This window comes from Anopheles coustani, chromosome 2 (assembly GCF_943734705.1).
Source record: "Anopheles coustani chromosome 2, idAnoCousDA_361_x.2, whole genome shotgun sequence".
Classification (NCBI taxonomy): Eukaryota; Metazoa; Arthropoda; class Insecta; order Diptera; family Culicidae; genus Anopheles; species Anopheles coustani.
Window position 1 is genome coordinate 13,410,255 of NC_071289.1, and position 24,158 is coordinate 13,434,412.

The 24,158-nt window shown below is 43.1% G+C and overlaps 2 protein-coding genes across 2 annotated transcripts in view; both read left to right on the top strand.

Moving 5' to 3' along the window:
• Positions 1-487: 487 nt before the first annotated feature.
• LOC131262368 (ficolin-2-like) lies at positions 488-2,535 on the top strand. Its single transcript, XM_058264359.1, has 3 exons — positions 488-584; positions 1,639-1,706; positions 1,774-2,535. The coding sequence occupies exons 1-3, from the start codon at positions 488-490 to the stop codon at positions 2,533-2,535; spliced, it is 927 nt and encodes a 308-aa protein (XP_058120342.1).
• Positions 2,536-8,786: 6,251 nt separating this feature from the next.
• LOC131261906 (lachesin-like) overlaps positions 8,787-24,158 on the top strand; it is a 37,437-nt gene continuing 22,065 nt past the window's right edge. Inside the window, exon 1 of the mRNA XM_058263763.1 lies at positions 8,787-8,931. Coding sequence (XP_058119746.1) covers positions 8,787-8,931 — 145 coding nt within the window. The remainder of the gene's footprint in view (positions 8,932-24,158) is intronic.

The following is a 24,158-nucleotide window of genomic DNA, read 5'->3' on the forward strand; positions in this document are numbered from 1 at the left end:
GGGTGGAAAAAAGCACGGAAAACACGACGGCTGCACCCCGTGAGACGTCAAACAAACAAATGCGAACGCGAGCACACCAACTTTCTGCCCGCGAACATGATCAATAAAGTGAAACGGACCGACTATACACACGGTCTGCACGACATTGTCGTCGTCGTCCTCTCGCTCTTCCGGTCACACATACACCACATCGCACGCGACGTTCGCCGTCACCGTTGGTTGTTTTTTCCACTTTAAAAATGTAAGGAAACTGCCACAAAGGTAAAGAAACCCCTTCTGGTAGCCTTTCGTTTTCAAACTGAATTCAATTTACGCGACGAAAACTGGGAAAACGACATCGGAACACAAAACTCGTACGAGTGAAACGAAAACTATTCGCCGATGAGTCAGTGCAATCAAACAGTGTGCCATGACGAGAGGAAATATATAAAAAAAATCGGGCCTGGGGGAAAGCACCAACAACCGAGTACATCAAGGGGGGACAAATATGAAACAACAGGAAGAGGAAAAACATAGCAACAACGAAGCGGATCGTTATGACAGCGAACAGCTGACTTTGATTGTACTTGAAGGATTTCGAGCGGGTACGGAACGCATGCGCAGACGTTATGTTTACGTTTCTTGCTCCAACGACCGCGCAGTGGGAGATGGTGGGAAAAATAACCCTCCGAGGGCGGGGTTCCGGGGGAGTTTGTTGTACCAAAAGAAAACGGGACTCGCTTGAAAAGAAAAAGTAGCGGAATGATTTACTTTTCGAACCTTCATTCAAATCGGTTGTTATTTCCAAATTCCAAAAATAGTTCTTGGTAAATTATAAGAAAGAGAGACAATTCACTTGACTTTAGTGGTAATAATTGGCAATGAATTAAGTGGTTTGATGCAAGATGCAACATAAAATAAACGTGCTTAAGGAAGGCTAAATACTAAGTGGAGAAGAATGTGAACAACACGACAAGTTAGATTAGAGCGTTTTAAATTGGGTCATGGTCGTTCATTTTTGAGTCTTATCAAGCATAACCTTTTGACCAAACGTACGTCGAAAAACTCACAATCGCACTCTGGGTTAACCCTTCATGGTCCAGAAAGCATGAATGGCTTTCTTTTATCAGTTGAATTGTGAGACAGACTCAAAGCAGCAAATTAACAACCCTTCATAAAACATGAACTTGTAAAAGAAGGGCGTTCTTTTTAGACAACTTTTAATGTAGTCAAATGAAAATTTTTTGGCATAAAAATAGGATTGTTAAAGAAAATAGGTAAGGGTGTGTTTATAATTTTTTTTAAATTGCATTTTTTGAGAAATTGGTAATATAAAGTAAAATTTTACCGCATAGTCGGGCACGCTCACGGATTCTGAAAAAGAATACGATTAATTCGTATTAATATACCCTGTATGGTTTGACGCCCTTGACCATCGTCACTGTGTTGAATTATTTTTAGACTTGGTGATCGCCAACATAATCAGTACCTTTTTTCATTATATTTCCGAAGAATAAGAAACAACTGCGCGATTAGAGCACCATCATCAGACGGGCGTGGTTCGTCAAGCAAAGTGAAAGTGTTTTTCCTGTTCGCTGCGAAGCCAAATGGAGCTGCGCAAGTGTTCAATTTGTCTGTTTTTGATCATTGTTTTTATAGTGGCCAACGAAACCTTAGCGCTTGAAACATCCGATGGGAAACTGGATGAAATCGAGCGTTCGCTCAAGGTAAGTTTGATGTCGCGCAAACTAACTCGTGGTCAAAGTGTGAAGGCAAAGGTATGACTCTTTACAGAAAGTGCTGAACAAGTTGGCCGATTTGGAAACATCTGTGGCGGCGAAGGTGGATGCACTAGAGAACAAGTTGATCGCAAAGATCGCCGATCTTGAAGAGAAGCTGATCAATAATCAGCCCGGCCAAGCGAAAGTTTACAGCTCATGCCGGGAAGAACCCGACAAGGTGTCCGGCAGGTATGTGCTACAAATCGGCTCCAACAAGAACGTGTCGGTAGTTTGTGAGCAGACCGCGTTCGGAGGTGGTTGGATTGTAATCCAGCACCGTTTCAACGGGCAAGTGGATTTCTACCGAAACTGGACGGAGTACCGGAATGGGTTCGGCGACCTGGACGGGGAATTTTGGCTTGGGTTAGAGTACCTGCACAAGCTGACTTGGGCCCGAAAGCACGAGCTTATGGTGGAGGTGAAAGATTACGAAGGAAGGTACGGATACGCACGGTACGACGAGTTCTTGATCCGAAGTGAAGAGGAAAAGTATCGTCTGAAGGTAGGGCATTACACCGGGACGGCCGGAGATGCGTTGCTTCCTCACCAAGAAAACAAATTCTCCACGATGGACGAAGAGAATGATTATCACGACGATGAACATTGTGCCATACAGATGCACGGTGGCTGGTGGTACAACAGTTGCGGTACGTCCAATCTCAACGGGCCGTACGGAAACACCACTGATAAGTGGAAGACAATGAAGTGGTTCTATTTGCGATACAACGGGCTCCCTATGGCCTACACGAGAATGATGCTTAGAGAAGTTAACTAACTAAAGCAATTTGATACACAACATCAATAAGACGAATACCTGAAAGATTCACTAAAACATTTTAATATAACCTACTACATCACGTCGGCACAAAACGAACACAATATGTAAAAAGAGATGTGTTTTGTACGTTATAGACTGAATACAGTTGAACCATTGTCAAACGAATGAAGTGTGTGTATTTTTGTTTTATTAATCATGTGCAATATAATTCAAACAAAAAGTGCTGGTGAGAGATTACTGCTCGCAAATAGAACATGTGAATTGATTGACATAAATGATTGTTAAATCAAATAAGAAATTTAAATAATTTACATACACAAAATGAATTTATCTTTACAGTTTGTAACAACTTATCAACTTTTGAAGCCTAGTGTTAGACATCACAATCTAAAAGAAACGGGCGAGTGTCAAGCACGTGGAGTTCGCTTTATTTCTTCTTCCCCCTAATAATAAGGCGGATTTGGGTGGTTCATGAAACAACGTCTTGCAGGGCTAGTTTTTTATTTGGGTGTTGATAAGCATATCGGCGAAACAGTGAAACAAAAAGCGTGCCTAATGCACCATGTTCTATAATATGGATGGAAATTATTTTAAAATTGGTTGAAATATTGATGAACTTCAATAAATTTCCATACAACAGCTGAAAGAAAAAGTGAAAAAATCTTAAAAAATTTTACAGTAAACTTATGACAGTATTTTTTGGATTCCAGTAAATTTAAATTTATTTTAACGTTTCCAGTCAATCGAAAATTACATCTATTAAATTACTAGTAAACTGTATACCTCAACCTAGCACAACTAAGAAATATTCATATCGCGAAATATAGTGGCAAAGAAGGTGACCAATGTGCTGGGCATGGTGCAAAAACTCTGCATGAATGTTCAGCGTCTCGTTCCACAAAATTCAGCCAACAACACGACGATAATTTGCCTCTACTCTGTCGCGTACTATTCCAGATTTGACGAACTGGAACTTGGGCGAACCTAAGTTGTGTCCCTAAGTTGATTTACCCAAATTCATATGTTTTTGATCAAATTTCTTCCGAAAGAATGGGATTAAAATTGATTTTAAACAGGTTAGTTTTCATCCAAAAATTAAAGACCAATTGTTTTCACAAAACAAACGGATATGGATTTTTTGTCATTTCTATTTTAATGGTCAAAATGTAGGTCTTATGAATCGCATTTAGGCGTATAACGCCTCACACTTGCTATCAACGTCCTGCCTTATTAATTGGGAAACCCAGCGACTCTTGAAATTCTGGGATGCTATTTTAAGCCACATGCTGTGATAACATTACCCGATCCCGCATGTTCATGATCATCGACAGCTGTGCCTTTAAGGTTAATGGATAGCAGTATAAAAGGGCTCCAAGTTCTACGACTGTTCGTCAAATTCCATTGTGGACCAACCCGCGTAGAGTTCTCGATTCGGTTGCCAAAAGTTTAGTGTTACGTACCTCGTTATGAGAACTAAAGTGCGTTTAGTTTGTTTGTTGTTTGCCATCTCGGGGGTGTTCGGGCCTATCTCGGGTACCGATGATGTTGGTGCGGATTTGTTGAAGGCCAAGCTCGATTTTCTGCAGGAGAAGTTGCAGGAAATAGAGCACAATCTACTTGACACGATGGATAGAAAGCTGGACCATTTGCGCAACAAGTTCGATGAAATGCAGCTCAGCATGAAGGCAAGAGATGGGAAGCTGGATGTAGTTGAGCATGCGTTGAAGGTAAATATTTTAGTTCTTTTCAGATAAGTGGTTGTCTTGGCGGGTCATACAAACGCGCATGGTTCTCGTTGCAGGAAGTAGGAAGTAACAAAGTGTGCGATTTGGAGGAATCCATGAAAACAAGGGACGATCTGTGGCAGGAAATAGCGCGCGATGTGAACACCATACACACCAATTTGAGTTTTCAACTGGAGGACCAGCTGACTACTCTGGAGGACAAGCTGACTGCTAAGATCAGTAATCTTGAAGGGAAACAACAGGCCGACTTCACAAAACTTCAAGGTGAGACTAGAAAGCTTCTCGACCTTCAAGCAGAATATGGGAAAAACCAAACCATTCAGATGGAACATATTGCGAACTCGACCGAGATCCATTCCTGTCTCAAGTTGGGTGATCTCGAGAGTAAGCTGACTGCTAAGCTAAGTGATCTAGAAGGGAAACAACAGGCCAATTTGAAAAAGTTACAAGACGAGACGAAAAAGCTTGTCGAACTTCAAACTGAGTATATCAAAAACCTAACAACCCAAACGGAAGCCCCAAGGATATGTAAAAACGCATCTACGTCAGGTGTGTACCTGATCCAACTTAATCCTCATGAGAAGGTATCAGTTTATTGTGAACAGGGGGCGTTCGGCGGTGGGTGGATTGTAATGCAGCACCGATACAACGGCCAAGTTAGCTTTGACAGAAATTGGACTGAGTACCGAAATGGTTTCGGCAACCTGGGCGGGGAGTTTTGGTTTGGATTGGAATACCTCCACAGACTGACTTCCGCCCGCAAATACGAGCTTATTATAGAAATGAAAGATTACCACAGAAATTACGGATACGCTCGATATAGTGAGTTTGAGGTCGGTAGCGAAAACGATGGATATAGTTTGAGTTTAGGGAAATATTCTGGTACAGCGGGGGACTCGTTTGTGATACGCCATTTCACAAAATTCAGCACGAAAGATAGAGACAATGATAACAGCAGTGGAAATTGTGTTTCTAGGCCCGGTGGAGCCTGGTGGTATGACAACTGTGGTTATGGTGCTACTCTCAACGGACCATATAAGAATTCAACAAGTACTTGGGACGCAATGGTTTGGCACAATTGGAAAAATGATCTTCGTAGCATGGCTTATACGAAAATGATGATACGAGAAAAAAATTACTAATTTGAAACAGTTGTTCAAGTGGTTCCGAATTCTCATAGGTATTCTAGCTTAGCCCCTCCTACACGATGTATGAAAAATAAAACACACTCTAAAGGTGGAGGGAATTAGGTGTAAAGTAATTCACCTGGATGAAATGAGCGTTTGACAATTGCTGTTAAGTGAAAGTTACGATCGTTGAATCGCAGGTGCTGTTAATCTTTAAAATATAAAACCTGTAAAAAAAATATTGCAAAACAGGCGTCACGTTTGAACTTTGAGCTTTATGGCTTTTATTATATTTTTAAAGGAAAGTAGCATACAGTTTTGGATGGGTTAGTTCCATTCACAGTTGGTTCTTAGCTCCTACAAAAAAAAAAAAAACAAACAAAACGAGGTGTAATAAAAGCGTTAAAAGAAAATAATAAACCAATCTTGATATGTTTAAAACTGGTTTGGGTCAACAATTTACTTAGTTTGTAAGCGAAACAACTACAGTCACTGTTAAGTACTTTCATCTTACTCCAAAATAATTCAGCACTGAACGGGATTGGGTTATACATCGCGTATTCTACGGTAAAAGAACACGATGAACGTCTTAAATCCTGAATAAACTGTAGCAGTTTGCAAACCTGATATCACGATGCTGTCCTCTTCGTCTGGCGTTATTCTATTCCCGCAACAGCGCACGTGATAGAACGTCACCGTTTGTCGCCAGGAAACAGCTGTTTTGGAGCCATTTCAGCATTAAAGCTGATCTCAGATTGTCCCGCCGGCGATGGACCTTCGTATATTAACCGATCTCCGCAGGGGTATTACGCTTGTGTTGGGCCAATGGACCCTCTCCTCCGCATCGACACCTTTTCCCTTTCCGAAAACGACACCACGAAGTCAGGCACGTCGTCCTTGGGGTCAATGTTACTCTTGGAACCCGCCCTTCGCAGTCTGTGACGTATTGAGGTGGAGCAGGGGCATTGATGACGATGGAGGGTAGAGACTGCATTCCTATGCCTTCCATCCACGAGACACACCATGGGGATGAGCACGCTTCGAGGTTACTGTTTCTTTTCTATTTTTTCCCCAAAAGTGTATTTTTCTGTCATCGGTTAGTCGCGAATCATTGAAAAGGTAGGAAAGAACGAACAATTTCCCCAGGAAAGCTCGAACCAGACACGAAACGTACGCGCCTTGCAAGATGGTTTGCTCCTGCATCTGCCCAGGATGAGAAATGGAAGGTTAAAAACAAAAATAAAACCGAACCACTCGCTCAGGGAGCGGCCGGCCGAATTGGGACAACCTGCAATGGTCGCAGAAATGCGCAGCTTCCGAAAACCATTCGCCGTACAACGTCGGACAACCGAGGGATTACGTCCACGAAGACTAGTTTACAAAAAAACAGAAAGGAATATAAAAACACCCAAACGGTAAGACAAAACTCCTGCGGAAAAGTTCCTCGCGTCGGGAAAGAAGAAACTAAAGACGTGAAGCTTTTCCGCAGATGACGCAACCCCGTCGTTCTACCAATCTAAGGATGCCGTGGAAGGGAGAAGTTCTACCTTGTGCTTGCACGTTGGATAGAGTGAGAGGGAAATCGATTGGATTTTGCGCGATTCTCGAAGATGGTACGAAAAGCGCCTTCGAAAGGATATTCCTCCTTCGCCGTCCGTGTTCGCCGCGCGAGTAGATTGGAAGAAACCGATTCCACGGGGGACGATTTCAAGACCGACCGGCGAAGGCGCCACAAGGATCATCAAACGCACAAGCACACACACATACACGTGGGAAAACGGCGGACGGGCAACGTGTAGAACGAATTTGATTGGTTCACGAACCATTTAAAGCGGGAGTGAGTGAAATAGCACGACAAAAGGAACGATACCGAAGCAAGCATAGGGAAAATGGAACGTTTTGCCGGTCGGTGGAAAAGAGAGAGAAACAAAACGAAAACCCGAGAGGCAAGCGCTCATCAGGATGAGGAGAAAAGCAGAGCCTCCGCGGATGGTTCGGAAAATGTTAGTTTTGTTTTTATTACTCTCACCCGAAATAGGATACCCGAAGTTGGTGGATCGATCCGGAAATCGGGTGAGGGGAACTTTACGGGTTTCTTTTTTTATTATTTGTGCCAAAGCGACCAAAAAACGTCCGCATGCGCCGTAACATGAGCTACCCCCCAGAAACATCCACCAGCTGGGAAAACGGTTCGGGATGAAAATTCGTTCGTTCGGCTGACGAAGGGGAAAACTAGGAAATCTCACGAGAGAAACCTTTACGATGCCACCGGGTTTTCCCTCGTCCTCGGTGAAATGTAAACAAACACTTTGCCGGAGAGAGAAGGCGAGCCCGGGGAAATATTTCATCTCCCAGCATCCGCATCTCGACGAGTCCGGCATTTTTGACGTTTCCAAAAGTAAACAGAGAGAGAGAAAGAGAGTTGGACCGCGTGGCAAGCATGGACCGAAATTCGCGTGGATGATGATGCGCCGCCGTTAAAACCGAACGGCGCCGTCGACGTCAATGACAAACGACGACGACGACGGCGGCCACGTTGATGATGATGATGGTGATGGTGATGATGCCGCTCCGGATACCATGTGCGGTTCAGCGCAGTGTGCGCTCGGATGGATGCGGCACCCGGAATGCGCTTTCAGTGTTGTCTCGGATGCAGCGTCGTGTGGAAGCAAACTTCCCGTTCGCCCGTGCGTGCGTTGGTAGGCCGTTTTCCGGTCCGGTTTGGGAAATTCGGCCGTCACTGGCGTCGATAACATCCGTTCGAAACGTTCAACGTCGTGCTTCACCAGCGGATGAGAAATTGAACAGTCGGGAAATGTTGGAAGAATTCAACGGAAAAATAAACTTCGTGGAAATGTGTTCGATTGGGAGTGTTTAATTTATTTCTAACTGGAATCGGATGCTGCTTTTTGTCCCTTTAGATGTTCACAGTGCAGCGTGTGATTGTGATTAAAAGTGGCTCGATAATGCTAGTGAACGAAACGAAGTTGATTCTGCACAAGTGTTTTCAAACACAATTCCAATTGATCATTTTATAACGGGGTTTTCGGATGCAATGTGCAACGTTGTCTCTTCTGTAAAGTTTTCTATTGCATAACCAGTAGAAGTTAGAGGAAATACATTATTTAAAAACAACGAAACAAGTGCTGTTGTTTCTATACTGTTTATCTCAACAAAACTTGCTTAACGACGATAAGGAATCTTTAAATTAAACTAAAGTGATTCAATAATTGTAGCAAACACTCCAAATAACGTAATTTTTAGTTTAAGTTCAACCTGCACATTACTTTTAGTGATCGTGATCGTACGGTTCTAAAGGTCGACTGTACATTCTCTAGTGGTGTTCGGTGCCGGTAATTAGTTCACCGCAACAAGGATGGCCCCCTTTGACGGTACGGGGGCCTTCCTAACGATGGCCACTCTGTTGCCGATAAAGTTGGTGCTCATTTCCCTGCTAGCGCAGCAGCAGACGACGATCGCTAGTCCAGCACCTTCGTCCAATAACAACATGGTTGCGAATGGTAAGTAATTGCGGACAAAAATCTCTACAATTTTTAAAAACAAATTTGACCGGAAAGAAAAGAATGTATTGAATGAGAAGTTAAAAGGAAGGGAATTACATGTTGAGAAATTCATATTATTGTTCACACACATCAGGATTTAAAGTATTTGACAGATATTTTGTGACTTTATCTTTTATTTTATTTTCAACCTAAAAATATGTAATAATCATTTGCTCACAAATTTAGTCTTTAAGTTGTTCAAACTCCTGTTTTTGCTAAATGCCAATCGTGAAAACAAGAGAAAATATGGTATAATATATCATTGATCTTGTTTTTCTGAGATAAGATAAAGATATTGTTGAAATCATATCAGCTGAAGAAAAAATATGACATTTACAAAATTTACCAAATTTAATCGAAGTTACTTTATTTATATTGAATTTTTATTTTGTACCTTTCAACTTTCTTTATCGTAAATTTTCAACTTTCTACACCATAGAATGTTCTTCATACATTAACTTCTCCGTCTTCATATGTCATTTAAAATGTACTTCCTCACTCTTTTTCACCTTATCGTCTATCCTATCCCATGGTCACAGATTTGCACATTGACATCCTTGTTTATTTATATCATTAATCCATCGCGTAAAGCTTAGCGATCGCCCACCAGGCTTTCCCCCTCGGGGAGGAAAACTTCTTGGGGAGGGTGAAAATAAAAGAAAAACATCCTCAAGCGAACCGACTACTTCGAGCCTCTATTTATCAACTTACCGACTCCTCCACCGCCCGGACAATGTCAGTTCAACCTGCTGCTTTTGCAGATGTTCAAACGGACGGCCGCGTTTCGCGTGCTTCGTCCTTGTTCCTCAAGCACCTTCCCGTTTCTTCGCTTTTGTTTTCCCCCGTTTTCCAAACTCACACCACGGTGGTTCTCAACATTCAACAAAAAAAACCCCAACCCGGTTAGGATGCGGGATAAGCTGTTTTGTTTGACTTTTCTTCGATCCCGACACCCCGCGTGCCACTACTTCGCCTTTGCTTTACCCTCGCCTTTCCCGTGAGGCAGGGAAAAACTCGTCGCCGGATGGTCGTCGGAGCCGGTTACACCAGTTCGCTGCCGTCGAGGGGATTCGCGGCCCCATTGTGTTCAGCGTCCCAGGTTCTTGGGACTTCGTTAGCATTGATGAAATGTTTGCCCACGGTGTCTATTTGTCGAACGTTCCTGCTCGGTTCCGGTCACCCGGTGGGATGGGAGTTCCTGGCCGGTGTGGGTGTGGGTAAATGAACTGCCGGATCGATAGATTGAAAGTCCGGTACTTGTCGTGTTCTTGTGGGTGGTAAAAAGACCGGAAATAGATTCACCAAGAAACCCGGGTGCTTTTTCCCATCCTTCCGAGTGGCACGCTAATAGATGATCACTATTTAAAAGACGATTAAGAAAGTCGCCTTTCGGTGGACCGGGTTTCAAAGTCCAGCCCGGGGAGGCAACAAATTGAATAATGCTCGACAACGTTGACCTGATTTTGCTAACGAACGCTTCCGATAGTGCGGAGGTACGCCAACCCGGTTTTCCTGAACTGAGAGTTGCTCGCCAGGAGCACATGAGTAGGATGTTTTCATCCCCTCGCAGGAAGAGCGATCGAGGGAAGGGATCGATAGCTCGTCGAGATGCTAGCGGCAATTGACTGTATCACATTTTAAGGATCTCATCTCGCAACAAACACACATAACATGTCCTTTCGTCTCACCAATAAATCGAAATTCATTAAACTTCAATGGTGGCAATTAATTGTGAGGATTATTCGCCATCGCCTTGCAACCTTCTCAGGGGTGTTTGAAGGAAACGATGTTTGCATGTCTGACGTTCCCCGAGCTTCACATGCACATGCAAAATAGCACAAGCGGCCCATAACAATCACGTGCTCGTGCCATAATCACCAAACCGGCATCGGAGGGTTTCGGTTCGGTCGTTATTGTTGCAATGCACCCCTCCAACCGTGCAGCATCATCTTCTAATCAACGTCACCACCATCTCCTTGAACAGCCAAAGGGCACCAGCCGGGGGAGGGAGGCCATATTGTTTCACGTTGCCCTTATCGTACGCCCGATAATCTTGCAATTGATTTGAGCGCCTCAACGAGCGCCTCTTTCGGCACGTACCGCTGTTGACTTTATCACTCGGCTTTTCCATTCTTCTCGGCCATTTTTTCTTCTTTTTTGGATGTTCTCTCGTCTCCTCAAGAACCAACCTCAATCGGAGAAACGCAAACAGAACCACCACCGCTCGGTACGGAATTTAATCGAATCCAACGCTTAACGCAATTGCCGGGCGGGTCGTACGTTTCGGTTTAAAATAGCACATTAGATCCAACGGCTTCCATGGGAGAGAGCGAAGGAGAGGGGGGGATGAGGGTATTCGGTCATTTAGGATTCATCGGACCTAGTCTGGAGATACACAAACAGGCAGTAAGAAAACAGGTGGAATTTTTTGGCAAATAAAAAGTAAACGTCTGCAAACGACGAACCGCAAAGGTAAAACAGCAAGAAAAGGAGGAAAAAAGAAGTCCAACAGTCCGATAACTTTTACAAACCGAAAAAAGGAACGCCAAACGACAAAACGGAATCAGAGGATTAAATAAAAAAAATACAAATGAGAGACAGTGTAAAACACACACACACACACACACACACACTACAGGTAGGAAAAATCCGAAGCGTATCCACAACAAGCAAACAAGCATCCTACCGCACTTTACATAACGACTTCGAGTACATTTCGAGCGATAACAAGCTGATCTGTATGCATTCGCTGGTGCGCCCGGCATGTCCAGAGGGTTTTCTCGGGGTTTGTTTTTTTCTTTCTCGATCGTCCTAGTACTTGTATCAGTGTGTGTGTAAGTGTGTTTGTCTTCCCCGGCGCAATGTTTAGTTTGCAAATTTAACGTGAAAAGTTAAAGCGTTAATCGCCCCCGGCGTCAGCCGAGACGACGACGACGATCGCCGGGTTTGCTTGTCTTGTGTGTTTCTTCGTTTTACGCTGCTTCATTTGTTTTCTTCTTTTTCGTCTTCTAACGTCTTCGACCTTTGCATCGGTCCATCCCTCATCCGTGCTGGAACTTCTAAAGCAGGTCACATCCACAAGTCAAGATATCCGGGGGCGTTTGTTAGATCGGATTGGAGTCCTGTCTGGTCGTGTGAAGAACAGGGAGGTAAAAAAAATGGGAGAAAATAAAACATCCTTCGTCCTGGACCTACCGAACGGAATGACCATCAGTGCAGTGCCATGTTCTGGGTGCGTTTATACCCGAAGGCCGTGTCCTTAAGTCGTTGAGCTTCCATTTTCTCACCAGTTTTGACCTGAACTCGCAAGGAATGATGTCCGGTGGCTTGTACAATGTTGCAAGAGGAATTTTATTCTGTTGAACCCCTCTCTCTCTCTCGCTCACCCAGCCCCTCGCCTTGTCAACGACCTGTCCCCCACGGCTCCCCTTACGGGGGTGTAAAATGAGTGCCGAAGGTGTATATGCATATTTTGCCAACGTGTTCTGAATTGTTGTTTTTTATTCGTTCGTAAAACGTGCGGAAGGCAGTCACCTTGTAAAAACCACCCCCTCCTCTCATCGCTCAGCACCCTCTCCACCAGCTCGGGGTACTCCCACGGTGTGGACGGACGGTTACAGTTCGTTTGCTTCCGGTTCAGGTGGATAATCTGCCCAGTTCATTAATTCAGATTTCCCTTCCGGCGGCAAGATGTGACGAGAAGCGATCGACCCTACCCAGGAGATGGGCAGGAGGACCTTGTTTTTATTGTGCGTGTTTGGAAAGTGGAACAGGGGTTTGCTCCCAAAGCCCGACCAGCAAGTCGATGGACTTGTTAACGACAAATTGCACGTACCACAAGTTGTTATGATTGGTTTATGAGCTTTCCGTTTTTTGTGTTGCTTATGAGATCATTTAAACGATTGCACTTGTAGAAAGACTATGTTTTAAAGAGCCTTCAGCCTTCATGAGCATGATTGTTCTTATATATTCCTTTAAGACAAACCTTTATTGAACAGTAATATCATTGCTTGAATTGGAATTGATTTGAAAATGCATCGACCAGATTTGACGCACTCTGTTATTCTTTCAATCATTCATCTAGGGTTATAAGAAAAATGTAAAATCTCTTTTAATAATAATAGAAAACTATTAAACAAATATTTAACAAAAATTAGTAAGTTGTTGGTTGTCAACCATTTGGCATGTAGCTAATATTTGCTTTAAAAAACTGTAAGTAAAAGTTTTTAAACACGTCCATTACCGAAAAATGTATCTTCATCATAGATAATCTTTGCAAAACTCTTCTTTCTTTGTACATGATAAATCATTTTAAAACATTATTGAATTGTGAATCAAATTATTTCTGAGTCAACCTCATTTTCGATCATGAAATGATTGAAGTTTTATCGTTTTACAGTTTGTATGCAATTTAAATTTGTTTCAATTACTTTTTAAAATTTAAATTGTTTCTGGGTTACGTTTTTTGTGCAATGAGTATGACTTTTTTTAATAGAGATAGTTGATGGTTTTAAAATTTACAAAATACTAACAGCATCAGTACTACAGAATAACCGAATAACAAAAGAAAGAATTACAGAAACATTAACCAAAACAAATCGTTTTGTCATGGATATCGATAAAGTAATGAGGAAAACTGTAAAGGTAATCGATATAGATGAAAACTACATCAAACCCACCATTTTTGATATACAAATCGTCTACTTCAAGTGACATTAAACCCCGTTACACATTCATTACATTCCAATACGTGCCGTTCGAAGGTCATTTCGATCCTTTATGTTAATAAAAGAAAGCTACCAAACAAAATAAAAACTGAATCGAAAAATCTCTGAGTAAATGCACGTTTTCCAAGTCATTGCTTTTTCGTTAATGACTTTCGCCGTCTGCGCTGTGCAGCAACTCTATCAACCACATCGCTGCGAAATGATCGACGTAGTCACGTAAGATTTTGACAGTTGCGATAGGGACGCACTAGACGGCTTCGTTTGTTTTCCGAGAAGCCGAGAATCCGAGAAATCGTAATCGAAATACGGTAAGGAGGAAAACACAGAGTTAAAAGAATGTCGCATTCTTTTTTGTGGAGGTCGCATTTGCGGGGAGAGAAAATAATAGGATCAACGAATAATAGAAGAACGAACGAAAGGATCAACGAAAGGGGGGAATTGTTGTCGAAACATAAAACATTCGTCGCGCAAAGCCTTCGCAGCGTCAACCGTCGCTTCATGCAATGTGCGTACGCGCCTTTTTCCCGCTTTTCCAACACTCCGAAAGGGAGAGGCACCGCGTACGCCTCACTTCCATTAACCATTATTAGGTGTGAAGTGAAAAGATTGGAAAATTAAATTGAAATTCGTGAAATTTTCTGCATAATTTAATCGAACGAATAGCCGTATCGTGCGGCGGTGTGCGTCTCGCCTTTTGGGGGTCGCGTGCGGTGGAAAACCCCCTTCGTCCCAGTCCCTCCGCTACTGCTACGTGTTGCTCTTAAAGCCCTTTCTGCCTACCGGCGGGTGAAAGTCTCTTCTCACTGGTCGACAGGCGTTCGTCGTTCGGGGTCCGTGTCCTTTTGCAATCCTTTCGCGTCCCGCCTCCGATCCGATGGCTTTACGCATCGCCGGAAAGTCAACCATTCGTTCGTTCGTTCGTTTGTACGTTCGTTTGTTTGTTGCTGGTTCTTAATTTGCGTACCGGCCGGAAAACGAAAACTCCGGCAAGTGTTGACTGTTGTTCACTTTTCACCCCGTTGGCACGACGGTTCGCCGGATTGAAAAACGATACTACCGTAAACTTTTGCGCCTTTTCTCCGTTGGAGAGTGCTTCGGCGTGGCGAAGGGCAACATTTTCAATCATTGAATAAACAAATAAATACAGACCGGCCAGAACCAGTTGAAACGGCAGCGATTAGGAGTTTGCTCGGTGAGCGAATTTTTAAAGCATCTGGAAATGGCCCACGACCCTCAAACACCTATACAAACACACAGCGACTGAATTGATTGTGTTTCGCTCGGTTTATTGTTATCACTTACCCCAAAACACGCAAAACCACTCGGTGTTTCCACTTCGCGATGTTTGCTGGCTTAAAATTTAAAACACTCCGGCCGTCTGAAGATTCTTCGTGTGTCATCACGGTCCTTTTAAGCGGAACTTTAAATTCATTAAGTTACGTTGCTCCATAACGTTAGAAATCTCCAAAAAGGCGCGTTTTTAAAGCATTAAGAGTGCTTTAATTTTTATAGAATGCATGAAGTGGTGTGATATTTAAAATAAAATAATTACAAAACAAATCAAATTTAATTTCTCACTTTGAAGTTTCATATCAAATGATTTTGGAATTTGACGAACAAAATGTGGTATTTAATTAAAAAATGCTGTATAAATGTGATGAAAAATCATCAATTACATAAAATGCTCAATAATGATCGAAAAAAGATGAAGCAGTTAGCTCAACTAATGCGCAAGAAGTGATCAAAAGAAACGAAGTAGATGATAAGTGTGATTACTCAATCATTGCCACGACGCACGGTCACGTCGATCGCTGCGCCCATCATTTAGGCAGCTACGATGTAAACTGTCAGCATATTACGAATTGCGATCGAAGGTCGACCGTGATTCCACGCCTGCACTACGTTTCCACCTCGAACCAGCCATCTGCGATCGTTTAACACCGACCGAAAATTAATAGCTACAAGCTTTGCATTAAAAACTGGCCAAAACCATGTCGCCCGGGGGTGGGGTTGCCATGGAAAATGTCGTTTCGTTCCATTTTCCCCTCCTCCCTTCCGCATGGAGACCAAGTTCAGGATGGGGATTTTTCTTTCCTCCCATTTTTTTTTCTCTTCGGTGTCGTGTCAGCTGTGGTTTTATTTGACGTTCCATTTCTAAAACTGCAGCCAACGGAATAAATAACGATCGTTCAAAAATAGCACTCCCCTTCACGAGCGGCCAGAAGCCGTTCCCGAGTCGCACCGAGTGTGTTGGAGCGGGCTGGAGCCAACGGTACCGGGGTTTTCTTTCCATTCCGGAAACGATCTCGGGCTGACCGAGAAGTGAAACAAAAATTGCCACCCCTACTCGCGTGGCCAGAATTTCCGATTGCGATTCCATTTGTAGTGCGACCGTGACGCAAAAGACACAACGATAACGACGACGAGGACGAGGAAGGGTCTCATTTCCGCCCCGTTCCGGCGGGAAGTTCGGTAACTGCAGGACTCCGCAGGAAGACCACAGTCAGAAGTTATACAAATAAATGTCAATAGTTTTCCAATTTCTGGGCTAAAAAGGAAAAACTCCTCTTGGCCAGCCGTGTTTTGAGACGAAGGAAGCGGTTGGAGGAAGGAGGCCTGTCTACCGGTGGCGGCATGCATTTTAATTTTGGCCTGCAAATACTTCCGGGCGGCGTCCGTGAAGCAACTGGCACCGTTTTCGTCCGCTGGATGGTTTTCTTTTCAAGGCATTTTGTTTTCTTAACCTTTTTTTCGAACACACTTCTTTGAGCAAATCTCAAAAAATTTCTCCTTTTCGGCCAGTTTAGCTTGCGGGAAATGTGAGAAAGGAGCGAAAAAAGTAGGTTGCTGATTATGGGTTTTCGAGTTGCGAATGCAACTGGAATCTAGGGAACGTGCAGGACCGAACCGGAATGGAACCCAAGGTTGCCAAGGCTGTAGCATTCATCAATCGGCAGTTATTGGACAAATTTTTAATGTCATTCCATTCACGAGCGAATTCAACGGCGACGTTCTTACGGTTTTGTCTCATTCCAATCGTTGCACAAAATGTTACAGAAGCAGTTATTACAGACATCCAACACATGGGATTGTTTTAATTTCTAGGGAAAGAACAGCTCAAATTCTTATCAGTTATTCTAGCGACACTCAGGAGAAGTAAATATGTTTGCACTTGTTACATGAGAGGTTCTACTAAAAACAATTTTATTTCTCGATGTTCTATTATTTATCTATTTTTGGTTTGTTTTAACACATGATTGATCGGTCTTAGATATTTTTCAATTGCATAAGTATACTTTCTTACACTGGTTGTTAATTTTTTATAAAAATAATCTTAAATTAAATAATGTTTTACTAAAACACACGAGCTCTAGTCGTCAGTAAAAATACCTCGGAAATGTTAGCGCCATTTGGCCGACCGCTCGTTCGTACCTTCCGGGTAAAAGTGGGCAATCAGCTTGACATCGATTGGAACAAACCCCCGATTGCGTTCCGCCTCCCGGGCTCGCCCACCCAATTGCAGCCTGTAATTGGCAAGGACAAAACATCGCAGCGGCCTGCAGCGGGATGCGAACCCACGTTCACCCTCGGGAAACGCACCGACAACATCCTTCCGATACATAATACATTAGGGCAACAACAATGGCGTAATTTCGTTTCGCTAAGAACCATCTGCTTCACTTTGAGGGTTTCCTTTTCTACTCTCTCTCTTTCCGTATTGTTCCTTTCCTAACGATGCACACTTGGTGGCGAAATTTGCAGAAAAAAAACAACAGTTTCTGTTGTTGGCAAACTTCTGTTCGACCCCTCGGGCACCTTACCGGGGCGTCAAACGGTACGTGAACGATCCAGGGGGTAAGGGTGCGAAAAGATAAAAGATGCAAGTACAGATTTTGAACCTTTACTTCACGAGTCAACGATGTATGCTGCGTGTAAAGTGGCTTGGTCGCGTTAGTTGGACTTTTGTTTTTATTACGTCTCGTTTGCAGTGAAATCGGTACCATTTCGCAAACTGTATTATATTTATAGTTTGACTGGATAAATGAATACGAAACACAATTTTAAAGATTCTGACATTTTTGTAGTAGCTTAAGTGTGTTGTAAACACGTATTTACGGCGTCAAGTTTATTTATTGTTAGAAAAATGGAAAGCGAATAAAATAAATTTGGTTTATTCAATTTATAACAATCGATTAGTGTTATAAGAAGATTATTCAATTGGTATTTAAACAAATACTAACTCTCTTTACTGAACTACAGCGTAATGAACTCTGAGAGTATAAAACTGATTATTCGTTGAAAAAAAAACCCTCTTCTTCAGGCAATTTATGGGATTTTCAAAGCAATAAAAAAAACTCCCCGATGACACACTATTAAAGTGGAATTAGAACGAAACCGTCGGAAATGCCAGAAGAAATCGGACACATTTCCATTTGACACGAAAATTTATTACCAAACCACTAAGGGAACAGTAATGGTCAAATCCGGATTGATGTATTTTTAGGTAAATACTGTTGTTCATTTTCTTCAATTGCGGTTTAAGCCCGTTACATGGTTTACACAAATAAATGTTTATGTCATTTACAAAAAAACTACAAATTAAAATATTTTAACCAAAACCAATTTGCATCACGTGGTTTAATTAGGTACACATTATTAACAGAATGTCTAACATAAGCATCTGCTTCATAATGAGCAAACGGCAATGCACTTCCCTTTAACCCATGGCAGGTTGTAGCTGTTTATGCTTTTGAAACCTCTTGCGAGCGGTGTTTTCTTGTTAAAATAATTTCCTTTCCTAAAACAGAAGGTTCACTTTTGCGAAGCGAACGATGCAGAAGCTAACTATCGTGAAATCTTCAAACCCTCTTAGAGGCATGACACCTCCCTTCACCCTACGTGACCTTCAGCGAGGCAACCGTGAACTGCCGCGTAGTGATGATCGCATTTAAATTTAGCCAATTTACAAATCTCCTTTCCGTCGCCCGAACACAACACCCGACGCACTCCGTGTCACCCTTCGAAGACCGTTCGGGTGCTTCCCATTTCCAAACCGTGGTGTCGTTGTCATCCTATCGTTGAACAATGCACCAAGCAAAAAGGGCGCGATCACGACAGATGGATAACAAACCGAGCTGCCAAAAAAAAAGGTTCATCCGACCGCTTACGGTACTTGAGAAGCCCTCGAGCTGGGAAGATGCCGCCTTGATGATGCACCGTGCCGCGTGGAGATGGCGATGATTTAGTTGAGGTTAAGAGGTTCGAGGAACCGTATGATGCCGTAGGGCCGAGCGAGCAGCAAGAGGAAAAGCAGCGTGAACACCGCGTATACCGAAGTTCATTAAAATCATAATGTTTGTACGCATAAAGTTGCCATCGCGGGGTCGGTTTATTTTACGCGTGGCTTCCTTGGATGGCAGCGACATCAAGATGGTATGTTGGAGACGGTTCGGTTTGCACCGGGGAACATGGGAAGAAGTAAGGGCACCAAGAAGACACTCGTTTAGCTAAACGGTGTTAAAAATAGCGTTTGGTTATTTATGTGTCGGGGGAAAAAAAACTTCCAACATCATCGGGTGACATTACAGTACCGCCCCGGTAACAAGAAGTTTAAGAACCCGTGCAAGATGTTGAAAGTGGGAATTCCAACGACACTAGACTTCGAGTCTGCCACGTTCGACGAGGCTTGCAGCGGAGGTGGTGTTGTTTTTCATTGACCGAGGGTTACGAGATGCGTTCAGAAATGCAGAAAGTCAAACGTCGGGTTGCATTCCGACGCAGCATCGCTTATTTGTACCACGTCTTGACCGTGGCGTGTGAAATTCCGTCTCGAAAACCTGTGCGCGCACATTCATCTTCATCACCGCTGACGAACTGCAGATGCCTTAAAGCCGTGGAGCCTCCCATTTTGTGCCGGGGGCCTTAGTATGACAGAAAACAAGATTCTTCTGAAGTTTATCCTGCGTGCGTGTTCGCGGCGTGATAGGAAAATGTTTGATTTTTCTCCGAAAAAAACACTACCGTTTCCCGCCGATACATGGTTGCGATAAGTTCGATTTCGGCAAAATCCCGCACGCCGGGTGAGCCTTGCTTACGGTTGGTGATCGATAAAATATGCTTCACGATTTGTTCTCGCTCCTTTCTCGTGGCACATCCGAAATCTCGTTCGTATTTTCCCTCCTCTCGTGTTGAGTTTTGTTCCTACCCGCGTCAGGGAAAGGTTTTGTGTCGAGTCAAGCAAAACCGCAAGTTTATCCTGGGCCACGTGCCGTCGATGGTGGGAAACCCGTGTGAGGAGGGAGGGTCCTGACAAGGGAGTGGAAGATTACCAGCCAACACACCGGTTGGCTCAGGTTGGTCCGTAAAGCGCCGGTTGTCGGCTGATTCGGCTGGTTGTCTTGGAAAAGGTTGAAAAATGACTGCAGCGATAACGGGCGGTTCGAGTGAGGGGGTGTTTTATTTTTTTCTCCCCCGATTGTACTTCCGGAGTTAAAGGTAAGGATTGTCTGTTTGCGGAATGCGTTTGGGCGCGCCTCTGGACGCATTTGTTCGGGCCGGATTTTCCATTCCGGCATCGAAGCAAAAAGGGAGAAGAATGGCGACGGAGAGAAACAGCGTCCACAGCCGGCCGTGAGGATGGCTTTTGGGTGGGAAAAAAGAGATTTGTTTTGATAAGTCGCTCGTTCGTGGCGTGCTTAAGCCACGACAGGCGCCCGACAGTTTTCGGATAGATTGTAAAACTTTTCCATCGATCGCCATTACAGCTGACGGTGGCAAAGAATGTGTGGAAAACGATGTATAAAGAAAACACAAATGCGAAACATAACGTGAAATACCACTCATATGGGTTCAAACAATACAAAACATCAATAAATTGATCTTAGACTGTAGAAGTAGTGTTATTTGTTAGTAACTTCAAATATAAAAACATTTTCTACAGAATTTGATAAAGATTTGGCCTGAAAGAAGTCAATTAGCAACAAATAGGAAGGACTAATTAAAAGCTATTTATATTTTCAATCAATTTAAGATAAAACTGTCTTGTTGGATTAAGCATTTATTTGAGTTGTGCTTATCGATGTTTCAAACTAGAGAATGTTTTGCTAAGCAATAAGTATAACATTTTATTTTATTACAAAATATTCAACTATTGGAAACATAAAACTAAACTTATAGAGAATCGCTTTGATTAGGTTTAAAGTAACAATGTGATGGTTACAAGTTAAACATTTTTTTAACATCTTACAACTAACTCCGTCATTCGATTCCATTAAAACATACACAATACAACCATAAAAAGCAACAAAACACGCGTGCAAAACTCTTCACCCTATTGAAACCCTGAAATTGATAGTTGATCTCTCAGTGCTCGCTCAGCAGGTCAAGTGCAGTTGAAGTGCATATGCATCACCGAAAGTGCGTCCACCTCCCACCCTCTAAAAGGCATCAACGATGCACCCATTTCAATCTCAGCCATCGCTTGCATCCGTCTGGAGAAGGCGTGCTCCGTTGCTTGCTTGAACAATTCATCATCAATCTCGAATAAATGAACACCAGCTCATCACGTCAGCTGTTGGACCATTATGAGGCAGCAGTAATGTGCACACACACCTGATGCACCCGGGGATCGAGCGGAGGAATCATTAAAATTTTCGCCATTCCATGAATAGCAATCATATTGCAATCTCAACTCCAGCGTTCCGGGGAAGGGGGGGAATGGAAAAACGGGGCATGTTTGAAGGATGCGCACGATGCTCGCAAATATTACACGTGCTTGAATGTTTTCCATTGTTCAGCTAGAGAGCACCCGGTTGGGGCGTTAGTTTTAGGAATGGTGGTGCCATTTTCCCATGGATTAACCTTACGTTCAGAAACTGAATACGTCGATGCCCGTTTTAGGTTTCACTTCCCATGCATTTTGTGTGCCGGAGTGCATACCTGAAAATGGATTTAATAAAATTCTATTTATGCTGGTGTGCGTCAGTCCACACGACGATTTTTTTCTTTTCGACCTATATTTTATTTGTAATTTTAACATTTTCGAAACATATTTGCTATGAGTTTCAATTGTTCATTTTTCTCGGAATTGATAAATATGCCTGTAATTCATAACTCATAACTTTTAACATTCTGGGATTTTCTGTAAGCCTATAATATGTTTAAACCTTTCAAAATTTATTGAATCAGCAGAAGTTCTGATAATTTCCCATGATTTACATTACAAAAAATATCGAAATTAGTGAATTGTACTTTCATTAAAATACATGTTCCAGTTGGTTTGACTAACGCTTGACGATTTTTGCGCTTCGAAACTGTTGGCAACCCTCTTTGCTTTCCGCGACATTTCCATTCGCTCGATCTCACATTTATCAGCGATTGCGGAAGGGCAGCGTGGCTGAATGATATTGACATTTAGCGCGAGGACTATTTTCATCGCCCGCTTATTAATAAAATCCAGACGGCTGCAACGCAGTTCGCTATTTCCTTCGAGCAACCACGTGCAAGCAACCAACGTTGCGCTCAACTCTGACATTTCGCGCCAACTGTCAGGCGATCATCATGTGTGTGTGTGTGTGTTTTTAATCGGGTTTTAACCGTCGCGTATTTCTTCCGCGCGCAGTAGGCGTTTCAGGAAGGGGTTAATAAAATTGAAAGAAAAGCGAACACACACACAAATACACATCCAATTTTGCAACCATAGATTGCTGCGCATCGCGTAGTGCTTAATGGGGTGCCAATGAATTGAAAACTGATGTCAGGTCCACTTTTAATAAACATAATTTCTCATGATGTTCTTCTCCCAAACGGAAGCCTCATTCAGATAAGTGAATTAAGAAAGAAGGAGAATGTAAATGGTGCGACAAGAGGTACATGAAACCGAGGATGGATAGATGGGATGGACGATTCCACTCCGCCTTCCCAACTCAATGCAATTCGAAACCCCGTTGGTCATAAATCTGTTAGAAAAAGCGTATGAAAATGGATTTATTTTGGAAAATATTAATGTCAAATAACCGAACCGAACAAGGCACCCGGAAAAGTGTGGTCATTACTGAGCGCAGGGTGCGGAGCATGGGGGAAGAGTTGAATGGATGTTGGCCTTTCCAGATCCGATGACAAACATAATGTAGCAACAAGTTTCCCAAACCCCTTTCGACCGGGCGTTACGCCTCGCGCCTTTTCACCTACGCACACCTTTTCTCCAGCGCAGGGCGGAAGCAGCTATCGGGATATCATTTAACCATTTTCATAATTTCCATAAATTACTCCCCGGGAAACCCACACACTCCTCCCCCCAGTTTTTTCCCCACCCCGTAGCGATCGTTTCATTGTGGCTGAAACGCATTCGGATGGGATCATCATCGAGAACGATTAGCACACCGTTCCGGGAGGAAAGGTTGGCGTGGAAACCCTTTTTCACTGCGTGTAAAGAGGCCACCCGGGAGCGGGGAAAAAAAGGGGGGCCGAAAAAACACGACCAACAAAAGGGTTATCCGACGTGTCGGGTTCGGAAAAAGGGGGAAAAGTCGTCCTCGTCGAGTGGCGTCGAGTTTGAGTCCGCCCTCGCACGCCCGGCAAGCGAAGGTCGGAAAAACGGGTTGGCTCCTAAACGGTCGGAAAATGCCCACCGGATGGGTGCGAACCAGGCGAGTCGGGTGGGGTGGCGGGGTGGGCTGGAATGTTTACACATTCATGAGTGTACGGTTTTCTTTTCTTTTTTTTCGCCACGGCGCTGAATTTGTGGCGTTTCTGACGCTCCATGTGTGTCTCTTTCGTTTCGTGATCCGTCTTTTTGGCTTATTTTCGTTTTGGGCGTGCGTCAGCGTAGGTCGACGTAGACGGGTGTCCCGCCATGGGACCGGCGGGTGGCGGCAGTGGGATGATAAATAATAGAAACATCGCCATCAGCAGTACAAATACGACAACGTCGGGTCGATTCATTTTCCGAACCGAAGATGATACGCCCACCGAAGGATGCAACGAAAAAGGTGGACCGATGTTTGGCGAAGTCTCGTTTGCATGAATCCTTTTTCCACAATTGAAGCCGAAAGTACCGATCCCCAAAGAAAATAAAACATCTTACATTTTTCCAGTAAAAGGGGGTTTGTTCACGTACAATTAAATTAAGTCATGTTAAAGTAATTTAATTGAAACTTTAAAGCATTGATTGAGCAAACTAAAACAACTTCTGTTCATGTTCAACTTTATACAATTTTACATTCGCTGAAATATTTCAACGTATAGAAAAACAAGATTTTTAGCATGTTAACAAAATAACATTGTTGAATGTCAACCCAATTATTGTAAGCAAATTGTATATACTAGCCACTTAACAAATAGCATGAACTATTTTCGAACAAACATGTTTCTTTAACAAACAATTCAAGTGATTTCGTTGAAAAATGTGATCCCTTTTTTATTCGTCTAGATATTTTTGTGCAATAAAACCCGTAAACA